At 45.9% G+C, this 13646-nt stretch overlaps 1 protein-coding gene across 4 annotated transcripts in view; it reads left to right on the top strand.

Moving 5' to 3' along the window:
- The window catches only part of SMAGP (small cell adhesion glycoprotein), a 64606-nt gene extending 59981 nt beyond the window's left edge, over positions 1-4625 (top strand). For all 4 annotated transcript variants that reach the window (XM_077297822.1, XM_077297823.1, XM_077297820.1 and 1 more), the window contains exons 2-4: positions 628-706; positions 1214-1291; positions 4038-4625. In XM_077297822.1, the coding sequence (XP_077153937.1) occupies positions 676-706; positions 1214-1291; positions 4038-4213 (285 nt within the window). In that variant the 5' untranslated portion in view covers positions 628-675 and the 3' untranslated portion in view covers positions 4214-4625. The remainder of the gene's footprint in view (positions 1-627; positions 707-1213; positions 1292-4037) is intronic.
- Positions 4626-13646: the final 9021 nt, after the last annotated feature.

Genomic DNA, 13646 nt, shown 5'->3' with positions numbered 1-13646 from the left:
TAAAAAAAAAAAAAAACTCATGTAACAAACTGGGTTTGGCTAGTATTGATCTAATGTTTAATCACCTTGTAAACCGTTATGCCCCCTACTGAATACTGCTACATTCTCACTCATTCTGTCTTCATAAACACAAATGATGAGCAGCTACCTGCAGGAATGCTTTTTTCTATCGATGTCCGACTGACCGTCAGCTAAGCATGACTATATGGGCACAAATTTGACTGTCGTCAATTCACAGATCATTAATGTGATCTTGACCAGTGAGTTATGCCAATAACTAATGTCTGAGCAAACTCCTAACTGGAAATCAACATTGATGGCCCAGATTTTTTTTGTAAACCCCACCCATTAACCTTAATAAGGTGAGGTTGAAAAGTTCTATGTAAACGTCAGGATTGGTGCTGATTAACTTGGATGTAGATGATTGGTGCGCCTTCTAAATGCCAGGAGACAGGGAATCTGTAAGATGACTGTAAACTCTGCCTCCAGTCCTGAAATCAACTCGTTCACCTCCTGTGACTTTAGCATTTGCACATTGTGTTGTAAAAATCCAAAGTGAAACAATCTTGAATTTTACAGTTGATGATTTATTTTATTTATTTATTTTTTATTTTTTCCTCATTTTAGGATTAACTACCGTATATAACTATTGGAGGAAGTCTAGTACATCTAATTATGGGGCTTCTAACCACAGTGACTTCTGAAAGTAAGTTACAGTAAATTCATTTTTTGAAAAATATAAATCTGTAAGATATCCTCAATACAAACTACACCTTCGACTGGAGGAGGCATGACTACAGACCAGATTGTCCTTGAATGTATTGTGGTGGTTTTTTTTTTTGGTTTTTTTTTGCAGCATTAATCAAAATGACACCATGCAGACAGTGATACAACCCTGGGATTATTGTGGGGATTGTATGCATTTATGCAAATCACCAAAGGTGGAGAATTGGAGACCTTTTACACATGCAGATTGCCCACAAGTGTTTGATGTTGGCAGGTCCATTGGTACCTTGGTGCTAAATATTGTACATGTTGGGAGGCTCGAACAAATGATTCATTACGTACAACTTGTGTTTTTGTTTGCCTTGAGTATTGACAAACACAAACCCACAAGAAAGTTTCTGATCTTTGTAATGTAGCTGATCTGCTTCTTATGTGTAACCTAGTTTTCTAACTTAACTTTTATTTTATTATTTTTGTTTCTACTTAGCACAAACTTTTCCATTCATAAATGATACCACAAGCTCTCCGGCTGACACAGACAAGGCTGATAAAGCTGTGATTGCAGGTAATGTGATACTTTGTTTTCCACTACTAGAATAAGATGGACCTACCGGTAGTTATATTTGTATTTTCCCACAAACAAAATTCATCTTAAAACAATAGCTTTTGAAAGAAAAGGAAATTCCACATTAAATGTGTTCAAAAATCAAAATTCTTGTGCTGAGAATCTTATAAATGTGTGCTGTCTGATCATACCACAGCTCCTGGGAGGGAGGACCTGAGGATGGGATTGCAGCTGATCCCTTCTGTGAGGTTAAACTGGTTTACAATTTGTGGTGGAAATGTCTTTACCTCAGTCACCTGTGATTCCATGCTGTCCTGTTTGTAAGCCCATATGCTTCCTCCACTGGACAGGAGATGACAATGTAGGGTTTAAAAAAAAAAAAAAAAAAAAAAAAAATCCTCCCTTGACCCTGTGAAGAGAACTAAAGGGACTGTATCTCTGTATACCTTCATTATCAGGATCAATGGATGGCTTAAGCTGGATTCACACTAAACGACTTACCAGCGATACGACCTGGCCGTGATCGTTGGTAAGTCGTTGTGTGGTCGCTGGGGAGCTGTCACACAGACAGCTCTCTCCAGCGACCAACGATCAGGGGAACGACTCCGGCATCGTTGAAACTGTCTTCAACGATGCCGAAGTCCCCCTGCAGCACCCGGGTAACCAGGGTAAACATCGGGTTACTAAGTGCAGGGCCGCGCTTAGTAACCCGATATTTACCCTGGTTACCATTGTAAAAGTAAAAAAAAAAAAAAAAACAGTACATACTCACATTCTGATGTGTCACGTCCCCTGCCGGCATCCACAGGGTTAAAACTGCTTTCGCCAAGAGCGCTACTAATGCACGCGCTGCTGCCGAGAGCTTCCCTGCACTGAATGAACCGCTGTGCTCTGCTTTACGGCCGGCGCTGACACTCAGTGCAGGGAAGCTCTCGGCAGCAGCGCGTGCATTAGCAGCGCTCCTGCTGAAAGCAGTTTTAACCCTGTGGATGCCGGCAGGGGACGTGACAGACATCAGAATGTGAGTATGTACTGTTTTATGTTTTTTTTGTTTTTTTTTTTACTTTTACAATGGTAACCAGGGTAAATATCGGGTTACTAAGCGCAGACCTGCGCTTAGTAACCCGATATTTACCCTGGTTACAAGTGAACACATCGCTGGATCGGCGTCACACACGCCGATCAGCGATGACAGCGGGTGATCAGCGACCAAAAAATGTTCCTGATCATTCCCCAACGATCTCCCAGCAGGGGCCTGATCGTTGGTCGCTATCACACATAACAAGATCGTTAGCGGGATCGTTGCTACGTCACCAAAAGCGTGACGTTGCAACGATATCGTTATGTGTGACTCAGCCTTTAGAGAACCTAGCTATATGCCAGCACGCTGAGATGAGTCGCTTACTCAATCTCCAAAAGGGTGGTTACTAGGGATGAGCGAATAGCTTTGGATAACTCCTTATCCGAATAGTTGCATTGGGAACCCAGATACCTGGAGTGCTCCCGATCAGCCCTTCGGCGTCTCCCATGTGTCACAGGTGTGTCAGTCATAACACTTGCATGGAGAACCCAACACACAGGCTGTCCATGCATGTGTTGACTGTCACATGCAGCTGCGGAGCCGAACAGCTGATTATCAGAAGTGCTCCAGGCATCCGGGTTCCCGAGGCAGCTATTCAGACAAGGAGTTTTCCGAAGCTATTCGCTCATCCCTAGTGGTTATTCAACCCATGGCAATATCTTTACTCAGTCATTACGATGTAGCTGTGCACAGCCTTTAAAGAGACTGTCAGCAAGTTTGTTTTTTTGTTTTTCCCTTTAAGGGTATGTGCACACGTTGTGGATTCTGCAGAATCCACAGGTAAAACACCCTGCGTTTTACCTGCGGTTTTACACCTGCAGATTCCTATAATGGAATAGGTGTAAAACACTGTGGAATCCGCTCAAAGAATTGACATGCTGCAGAAAATTAAACCGTTTCTGTGTGGTATTTTCCGCAGCATGTGCACTGCGGATTTGGTTTTCCATAGGTTTACATGGTACTGTACACCTCGTGGAAAACTGCTGCGGATCCGCAGGGCCAAATCCGCTGCAGATCCTCAACCAAATCCGCAACATGTGCACATAGCCTTAGTTTTTGCTATTTAATCTGAGGGCAGCATGATGTAGAGGCTGACTCCAGAAAGGTGTCACTTAATGGGCTGTATTCAAATCTGCTGATAAAACGGATTTGTATCACTAGGTCTTTTGTGCCATATAGTCCTCCCCTTTGTATAACACGGATGGCTTTCTGCCTATGCAGTGCAGACAGCTGCCAATCGGTGTTGGAGTTACACAGGGCACAGCATTCAAAACACTGCTAGATCTGCAGCAGAAAAGTAATGGTCAAAATGACAGTTTACAGAATAGTACGAGACCCTGACAATGGCAATCTATCACTACATCATACTGCTCTTGGATAACGTGGCTAAAATCTAACAGATTCCCCCTTAAGGAACCCTAAATTATATAGGATCAAAAATGTGCATGTATTACTATGGCCCTCACCTAATACAAGTGGAACTTGGAAGCTTGCTGTCCTATTTCTAAAGCACTAAATTTACACAAGTCCTAAGTAGCCTGACAGTTAAAAATGAAATAAGAACTATGGTATTTGCTTTTTCTTCCCCACTCTGTAGTAATGAACACCTAGCCTTTAACAAGCGGGGCCCTCTAAATTCACTGCTGCTCTCGGTTTTCCTTCTAGGAGTAATTTGCGCGGTGGTCCTGACACTGCTGATCGTGCTGGCGCTGGTTGCATTCTACCTGTACAAACACAAGGGCAGCTACCAGACCAACGAGCCAGCCGAGGAAGAGGAGGCAGAAAAGCCCTTACAAACGAACAATGACCCGGAGGAAGAAAAGCAGGAGTACTTAATGTGATCTGCTTCCAGTGTTCACCAGAAGTAATGGACTCAATGAATTCCCTATTTATATGGTATAACTTCTTTCCGCACTGCATATAATTTTTTTTTTTTTTTTTTTTCCCTCCCGAAAGGACTAAAACAATGGAGTGTTGTATTTTATTTATATTTTTGGGGTGCTTTAACACATCATACCACGCTTATCCTCATTTAGGTTTTGGTCTTATTTTTGCACCATACACAGTTACAGATGTGAATATCACAGCCTTTTTTTTGTATTTTTTTTTCTTAATGTATTTAAATATTTAATTTGTTACAGAAGTTTATATCCTTACTTGTTTCTAAACAGATGACTAATTTGTAGTGCTAGAGCCTAAATTTTTCTAATGTTTTCTGCCTGCTTTTTTTAAATAAAACTAACTTTTTGCCTATTTTGTGCTCACGTTACACTGCAGTAACACATGACAGATCTGTAATGTGGCCTGCTACAGGTCCTGACTTCATAAAATGGGATCTTTATGCAGAAATGTCAGCTTTCTGCAATCTTTACACTTGTCATTGAGCCTTTCACTCGCTGACCAGAGTTTGCTGCAGAATATACTACTGTATTGCATGGGAAATCTGCTGTATGTTGAGATCATTCATTGTAGTATGCAGCAAACGTCTGCACACCAGTCCATGGTGAAAAATTGACTCCGTATACAGCTTGCAGAAGTATGAATGAGCTCTTATCTTAACCTCTCCTGTTCACTGCAGTTAGTCCCTGGAACATGTGTAGTAAAGGGTTAGTCCTGATCATTAAGGTGAGTGGGACAGGTGACATGAGCAGTGATAAGCAAGCATGCTCAATTTTCGATTGAGGTTCATGGGCGCTGAAGCGCCATTCTAGAATCCCTACCCTGCTTGCTTGGGATGTTAGACCGCCAATGAACGTGTGGTGATTATCGGCCATACACAGTAATGCTGTAGCCATGTTGGCTACAGGCACTACTGTGACTGGCCGGCCACATTGCGTTATCAGGTCTTACTTTATCGAGTATAACATGCACCCCCTGCTTGATCAAGTGGTGGGCACGTGTGCTCATAACTAGGCCTGAGGTCTCCCTGTCTACACACCCTTGCTCACCATGGTCATGGGAACATAGTTTTTGTGGGGGGGGGGAGGGAGCCTTTTCCACATCTAATGTCATTTGTAAGAAGTCAACACACTATTTGGTGTACCTGCAAGAGAAATTGACATATTCTGGATTTCAAACTCGCCACAGGTCACTTTACACTGTTTATATTGAAAAGTTGCTTTTAGTTCCAGCAAAGTGGATGGAATTTATAGAGATTTTTAACTTCTTGACACACCAAAAAATACACTTACCAAAAATTCATCAGGTAACAACCTTTAAAGTGGATTTGCATAATGAACATTTTGTTGAAGTTCCCAGACAAATGTGAAACATAGGACTCGGATGTCATACCAGTGCGGCCCAATATATTGGCATACAGGCAATGGAGATGGAGAAATTACATTGTCTCATAGGCACCTGCGCTGCGATAGGATTGGAGCTGGAGCCAAGTCTCGCTACCATATCCCAGTGGATGCCATATGCTACTGTGATTCCATCTGCGCCATTATGATGGGTGGTTCCATTGGGAGGGATGGTGTCTGAATCGTATTTACATGGAAACCCTGACTTACATAAGTGCTCAGCATAGAACACTGTGATCACGGCCATATTCAGGAAGCAATCAAAAAATATGTACCCCAACTGTAACCAATAAAAACAAATTTATCCTGCACAAAACATTCCCCACTCACATCTGTCAATGGAAATACAGGGGCTACTGGTAGAACAAAGACTCTGGAAAAGCAACATGTCTCCCACACCCCAAATGCAATCCAGTGCAATCTGCACTCGTAAATCCAATGCCCCACTGTGCCTAAACTGCAGTAAGCAGCCACGTTTGGCATTACTGTAGTGGGGAGAGCCCAAATAACAATTTACAGGGTGTATGTTGCCAGAAGCACAATACATGGGGCACTAAACTTGCATATTTGCACTTCTCCAGGAAAAAAAAGCCTTGTATGTATTGCTCTGCAAACGTAGCATAGTATCTGTAATCTATTCCAGACAAACTTGCGCTCAAAAAAAAAAAAAAAATCAGATGGTGCTCTTGCCTTTCTGATCCCTGTCATGTGCCAAAACAGCAGTTTTGACCATATATGGGGAAAAGTATATTGTGTGGGAGAAATATCGTTACCAATTTACAGGGTACATGTTCTCCCACTGCAAAAATTACAAATTTGGCGTAAACGGAACATTTTAGCAGAAATGTAACACTTGTTTTATTCAGTCGTCATGACAGCACTAACGAGAGAGGGGATCCGCCCTTCAGGGACAGGAAACCTACAGAGATAAAAGGGCGGCACCTCTCTCCCGCATCAGTTGGTTTCCTGTCCCTGACAGGGGACCTTGCAGAGGCCTTTGGAAGAAGGTGAAGAAAAAAGTGACCCAGGTCCGACTCACCGATCCTGGAGGCGGGATGGCCCCTTCCCCGGTGTAGTTCGCGATGCTGGATGTGCCGCACCACAGAGGGCTGTGGGGGCAGGCAGCAGCACGGCAGGAGCAGCCTTCAGGGGGAGCGCTGTCTCGAGTGGTGTCCCATCGCCTGGTACGGGTAAGTATTGTGTGGGAGGCCCTCCTGATCCACGATCGCCGATTAGATGCTCCCTCTGGTGGTGGTCCCCCTGGCCGGCATGTCGCATCGGCGACACGGGATAAAGCGGTGCCCTTGCTGCAGGCTCCGATATTCGGCAGCGCTAGCGCTTCCCCTCTAGTGCGTGGCTGCGGCGGTGTAGATGGCGCCAGCATTCTATGCGGCACGGGCGCCAGCATTCTATGCGGCACGGGCGCCAGCGTTCTATGCGGCACGAGCGCCGCGTTCGGCGTCCCGGAAGCGGCGCACCAGAAGTGACGCGGGGGCGGGGCTTTGTACGGCAGCATGTAATGACACCCGGCGCATGCGCAGTGCGTAGCACCGGTAAAAAACATGGCGGCACCCATCGGGTTCCCTGGATAGAGTGCGGGGGGGGGGGGCGTTTTTTCGTTTAGTGGTTACGGCGTGGCCTCCTGGCTGACAATGTGAGTGTCATTGGCGGGGGTCCCGGGGGGGGAGGGGCCTCCCACATGCTCTGTTGTACCAGGCAGTTCACCGGGATTGGCCGGCTGTCCCCCATTAGGGGGAGGTACCTTTAGGGGGCCGGCTACTTAAGGATTCAGTGATGGGTGCTCCATGCTTCATATCCATTGTTACAATGGAGTCTCAGGAGCAGGATCCGTTGCCTTCTGAGCAACAGTCTCAAACCCTGGAGAAGCCCCTTGCAGCGAACACCCAGCGACGTTCTAGTGGCAGTAGTCGTCCTGGAGGTAGAGCTGATCAATCTGCTAAAGCCGGAAAGTCCTCAAGCCGGATGGATATTGCTTCGGTGGAGAGGGTCCCCCCGCAATCTTCGGTACCACTTGGACACTGTAGGGGTAAGTGATCATCGTGAAAGTTCACTTAGTGATTGGTGTCCCTCCTTATTCCCTTTTTTACATCAGGGAAAAAAGCGGTCCTCTAAATCCAAACACAAGGAATGTGCAGAATGTGGTATTCCTCTCCCTGACGAGTACGTTAAAAGACTATGTGGTCCGTGTATCCAGCGTCTAATAGCGGAAGAGACACCAGATTTCGCTTCTAGTCTAAGACAGATTGTTAGACAAGAGATTAGAAGCTCTACAAGATCTCAATCTCATAATAGGGGGTCTAAAATAACAGACCCTGGATCCCCAAGTTCACACGAGAGTGACTTAGGAGATCTGAAGTCGGAAGCCTCTCTCTCATCAGGATCCTCCTCGGGCTCTGAATACGAACATTCTTGTTTTTCTTTTGACCGCATAGACCGCCTCGTTAAAGCGGTAAATAATACAATTGGAATTGAGCAGACGCCGCCAGAGAAATCCATGCAGGATGTCATGTTCAGAGGTCTGGACCGTAAATCCCGCCGATGCTTTCCGGTGGTGGAGAAAGTTAGCGCCCTAATTTCCAGAGAATGGAAAAAACCGGAAAGAAAAGGTTCTCTTCCTCCATCCTTTAAACGGAAGTATCCGTTCGAAGAGTCCGCATCGGCCACGTGGGATAAAGCCCCGAAGCTTGATGCTGCTGTAGCCAAGGCTTCTAAAAAATCCTCTCTACCGTTTGAGGATCTGGGGACTTTAAAGGACCCACTGGACAGGAGAGCAGATGTGTTTCTCAAGGGAGCCTGGGAAACTTCAGCAGGGGCTCTCAGACCATCAATTGCTGCCACCTGCACGGCACGCTCTATGATGGTGTGGTTGGATAGCCTGGAGGGTCAGCTGAAGAATAAAACCCCGAGAGATGAAATATTATCCTCCCTCTCTATGATTCAGGGGGCTGCGGCTTACCTTGCTGATGCTTCAGCGGACTCAGTTAAATTGGCGGCTAGGTCGGCCGCGCTCTCTAATTCAGCCCGTAGAGCAATCTGGCTGAAATGTTGGCAAGGAGACATGCAGGCCAGATCCAAATTATGCAACATTCCGTGCGTGGGAGAGCACTTATTCGGTCCGGTCCTGGACGAATTATTAGAGAAAGCGGGAGACAGTAAGAAACGGTTTCCCTACCTGGGTAGGCCCACTTACAGAAGAGGCACTAATAGGAGGTGGTTTGATCGAACAAGACCAAATAGAGAAAGATCCAGATATGACGCCAATAAAAAGAAAGGTAGAGGCTACATGTTTAATTCCTTTAGAGACAACAGGAAGCCACAATGACTGGCGGACCGGGTAGGAGGCAGGCTTCTAGCCTTCTATCCGTCATGGCGTATTATTTCCAATAGCCCGTGGGTCCTGAACATTGTTGAGTCTGGACTAAAGTTTGACTTTCAATTCACTCCTGTCGACAGGTTTCTAGTAACACCAATGCGTTCTTCCTCCACAGAACAGCTGGCATTAGAGACTGAGGTCCAGGAACTCCAACAGAAAGGCGTTTTGGTGGAGGTTCCTGAAGTACAAAGGGGTAAAGGATTCTATTCTCCCCTCTTCTTGATTAAGAAACCAGATAATACCTTTCGCACAATTATAAACCTTAAGGGCCTAAATAGGTTTTTGTGGATCCCGTCATTTAAAATGGAGTCGGTCAAGTCTGCAATAAAGTTATTGTTTGGCGGGTGTTTTATGGTCGTCTTAGATCTGAAAGACGCATATTATCACGTCCCCATACACGTAGACCACCAGTGTTATTTAAGAGTTGCAGTCCTCTTAGGGGAATCGATAAGACACTTCCAATACAAGGCACTCCCCTTTGGTGTCGCGGTGGCCCCTCGGGTGTTCACTAAAATAATGGTGGAGGTTATGGCGCATCTCCATGAGCAGGATATTCTCATAGTTCCATATCTCGATGACCTATTAATAATAGGAAACTCTGAATCACACTGCACGTCCCAACTACACAAAGTAATTGCAGCCTTGCAAAGGTTGGGGTGGATAATCAATTTCAAAAAATCGCGGTTGGAGCCTCTAGAGGTTCAAGAATTCCTGGGTCTCATATTGGACTCGAGGTTACAAGAATGCCGTCTACCGGACGTTAAGTTGGAAAAAATCCAACGACAGATTCTTAGTGATTGCTAATCCGGTAATAACATTGAGGGGAGCAATGTCACTGTTAGGCTCACTCACGTCGTGTATCCCGGCAGTACGTTGGGCCCAGTACCACACCAGGGTCCTACAGTGGGAGGTTCTGTACAACACTCGTCTGTTAGAGGGTCACTTGGATAGTTCTCTTTCCTTGTCGGATTCCACTATTCAGTCCTTACGTTGGTGGTTACACGCTCCAAACCTGCGTAAGGGGGTTCCCTGGATAAACCACATATCGCGAGTATTAACCACAGATGCTAGTCCCACGGGTTGGGGGGCACATATGGGCGAGATGTGGGTCCAGGGGGTTTGGTCACCCTCCGAACAGAACTTGTCATCTAACCTCAAAGAGTTGTTAGCCGTAGAACGAGCTCTGAGACATTTCCTTATATCCTTACAGGACCATCACGTCAGACTATTCTCAGACAATCAGGTAACAGTAGCTTACATTAACCACCAAGGGGGAACCCGATCCAGGTCCTTAATGGAGGTATCGGGTCGTATCTTACAGATAGCCGAGAATCATCTGCGGTCACTCACATCACTGCACATAAAAGGGAAACACAACGTTGTAGCCGACTTTCTAAGTCGCAGAAAGCTCGGGCAAGGAGATTGGGTGCTCAATCAGGTCATCTTCGATCAGATCACCCATCGTTGGGGATACCCACAGATAGACCTCTTCGCCAACAAAGAAAACAAAAAATGTCGTCGATTTTGTTCCCTAAACCCCAGAGACAATCCGGTGGCGGTGGATGCTCTCCTGATTCCTTGGCACTTCGAAATAGCCTACGCCTTTCCCCTGTTGAACTTGATCCCGATAGTCCTCAGGAAGATTCGGGAGGACAAAGCCCATGTAATTTTGATAGCGCCGTTCTGGCCCAAGAGGCCGTGGTTTCCTTGGCTGAGGAAAATGTCCATTTCTCAACCGTGGATTCTCCCAGAACTCCCAGACCTCCTCTCACAGGGTCCGATCTTCCATCCACGAGTGGCCAGTTTACATCTGACGGCGTGGGATTTGAAGGGTCATTACTAAGGAAAAAGGGTTTTTCAGAGGGACTTATTAATACCCTATTAAAAAGCAGAAAAAACTCCACAACAAATATTTATGTAAGAATCTGGAGAAAATTCCTTTCGGTCTCAGGAGCGGTTATCAGTCAGAAAGCTAATATTCCAAAGATCTTGGAGTTCCTGCAGAAAGGTCTCGAGATGGGGCTAGCTACAAGCACCCTTAGAGTCCAGGTTTCAGCCTTGGGGGCGCTGTATAATTGTGGGTTAGCTAAAAATTATTGGATTGCTCGTTTTATTAAAGCGGCGGCTAGATCAAGACCCATCGTTAAAGGGAACCTGTCACCACGTTTTTGGAAGATGGGATAAAAATAGCGTTAAATAGGGGCAGAGGTGGGCGTTACATTAGTGTGTGTGTTATGCGTTTATTACCCACCTAAGTTGCCGAAATAACTTTGCAAAGTCTCCGTTTTCGCCTGTCAATCAGGCTGGTCAGGTCACATGGGCGTGGTGTCTTCACCCAGATTTGGCGTAGTTTTCCGTTGGTGGCGTAGTGGTGTGCGCATGCCCAAAGTCCGGAATCCTCTTCCAGGGGATTTAAAATAGCGCGGTGTTCGTTATTGCATTGGTGATCGGTGGGCGCGGCCATCTTCCTTTGGCCGCGCGTGCGCAGAAGCGGCGCTCTGCTGGCCGCGGCTTCAGGAAAATGGCCGCGGGATGCCGCGCGTGCGCAGATGGATATCGCGGCGGCCATTTTCCTGAAGCCGCGGCCAGCAGAGCGCCGCTTCTGCGCACGCGCGGCCAAAGGAAGATGGCCGCGCCCACCGATCACCAATGCAATAACGAACACCGCGCTATTTTAAATCCCCTGGAAGAGGATTCCGGACTTTGGGCATGCGCACACCACTACGCCACCAACGGAAAACTACGCCAAATCTGGGGGAAGACAACGCCCATGCGACCTGACCAGCCTGATTGACAGGCGAAAACGGAGACTTTGCAAAGTTATTTCGGCAACTTAGGTGGGTAATAAACGCATAACACACACACTAATGTAACGCCCACCTCTGCCACTATTTAACGCTATTTTTATCCCATCTTCCAAAAACGTGGTGACAGGTTCCCTTTAAGAAAAAACTAGCCCCGTGGGACTTAAACTTAGTCCTCTCAGCGTTAACGGAACCCCCCTTTGAACCTTTAGAATCTGCATCTATAAAGATCCTGTCCTTAAAAACAGCTCTTTTGATTGCTCTTACGTCGGCTAGAAGAGTTAGTGATTTACAGGCCCTCTCTAGACTGACTCCATATATGCAGATTAGAGAAGATAGAGTAGTATTAAGAACTGATCCCCTCTATCTCCCAAAAGTAGCGTCTAAGTTCCACAGACTCCAGGAGATAAATCTCCCCACCTTTTGTCCTAATCCTAAAAACCCAAAGGAACTCAAACTCCATACATTGGATGTCAAAAGATGCCTTCTTAAATATATTTCTTTAACAGATCCCTGGAAAAAAGATAATTCCCTGTTTATATCCTATCAGGGAGTCAAGAAAGGGTTTAGAGTATCCAAAAACACCTTAAGTAGATGGATTAGGGAGGCAATTTCTCTGGCTTATTCAGCAGGTGGCCTAGAAGTCCCGGAAGGCGTGAAGGCTCATTCCACTCGTGCCATGGCATCTTCCTGGGCAGAGAGATCGGAGGTGTCAATTGAGGACATATGTAAGGCGGCCACATGGTCATCTCCGTCTACTTTCTTGAATCATTATAGATTAGATCTTGGTAGCTCCAACGATCTCACATTTGGTAGAAGGGTGCTGGAAGCAGTAATCCCACCCTAATACTCTTTTCTCTGTAATTCTCTCGTTAGTGCTGTCATGACGACTGAATAAATACTCAAGCTACTTACCAGGTAGCGGTGTTTTTCAGGAGTCCATGACAGCACTCCTATATTCCCTCCCTTTCTACTGGTATGGGTTTCATCACGATAAGTATATTCTCATGTAGGTTAATTTTCTGAAAATTGTTAGTCACAAGGTGAAATGTGTTAAGATATTTATGTGTTACTAATCAATGGAGGTCCTCTCATGCTCTGTAATCCAACTGATGCGGGAGAGAGGTGCCGCCCTTTTATCTCTGTAGGTTTCCTGTCCCTGAAGGGCGGATCCCCTCTCTCGTTAGTGCTGTCATGGACTCCTGAAAAACACCGCTACCTGGTAAGTAGCTTGAGTATTTCACATCTAAACTTTAAAAAGTTTTGTGAAGAACCTATAGGTTCAACACAGCTCTAGATGAATTCCTTGATGGGTCTAGATTCCAAACTGGGATCACTTGTGGGGGGGTTTCTGCCATTTTGGTTCTCCGGGGGGGGGGGGGGGGGGGGAGTTTCTGCAAATGGGACGTAGTGTCTGCAATCCATTATTGCCAAATTTATAGCTATTGTCGCTGTACGAACAGAACTACATGTGGTGGATCAACCATCCTCAGAACAAAGTGGGTAACACTTTTCATGTTTCCTATTGCAAAAGTGAAAAATTTGAGGGGGGGGGGGGTATTTTTCTCAATAGGAATACCTACTGTACAATTCTGTGTAGTACCTGGGGGTTCAAAGTGCTCACTATACCCCTGGATAAAGTTCGTGAGGGGTGTAGTTTCCAAATTCGGGTGTCCTCTATTTCTCAGTTCCCCATGACAGCACCGCAAAGAGAGGGGATCTGCCCTTCGGGGACAGGGAACCTACAGAAGAAAAGGGCGGTACCTCTCCCCCA

The sequence above is a fragment of the Ranitomeya variabilis genome, chromosome 3 (genome assembly GCF_051348905.1).
Source record: "Ranitomeya variabilis isolate aRanVar5 chromosome 3, aRanVar5.hap1, whole genome shotgun sequence".
NCBI classification, from domain to species: domain Eukaryota; kingdom Metazoa; phylum Chordata; class Amphibia; order Anura; family Dendrobatidae; genus Ranitomeya; species Ranitomeya variabilis.
Note: the sequence above shows the minus strand (reverse complement) of the source record. Positions and strands in the feature narration are given on the sequence as shown.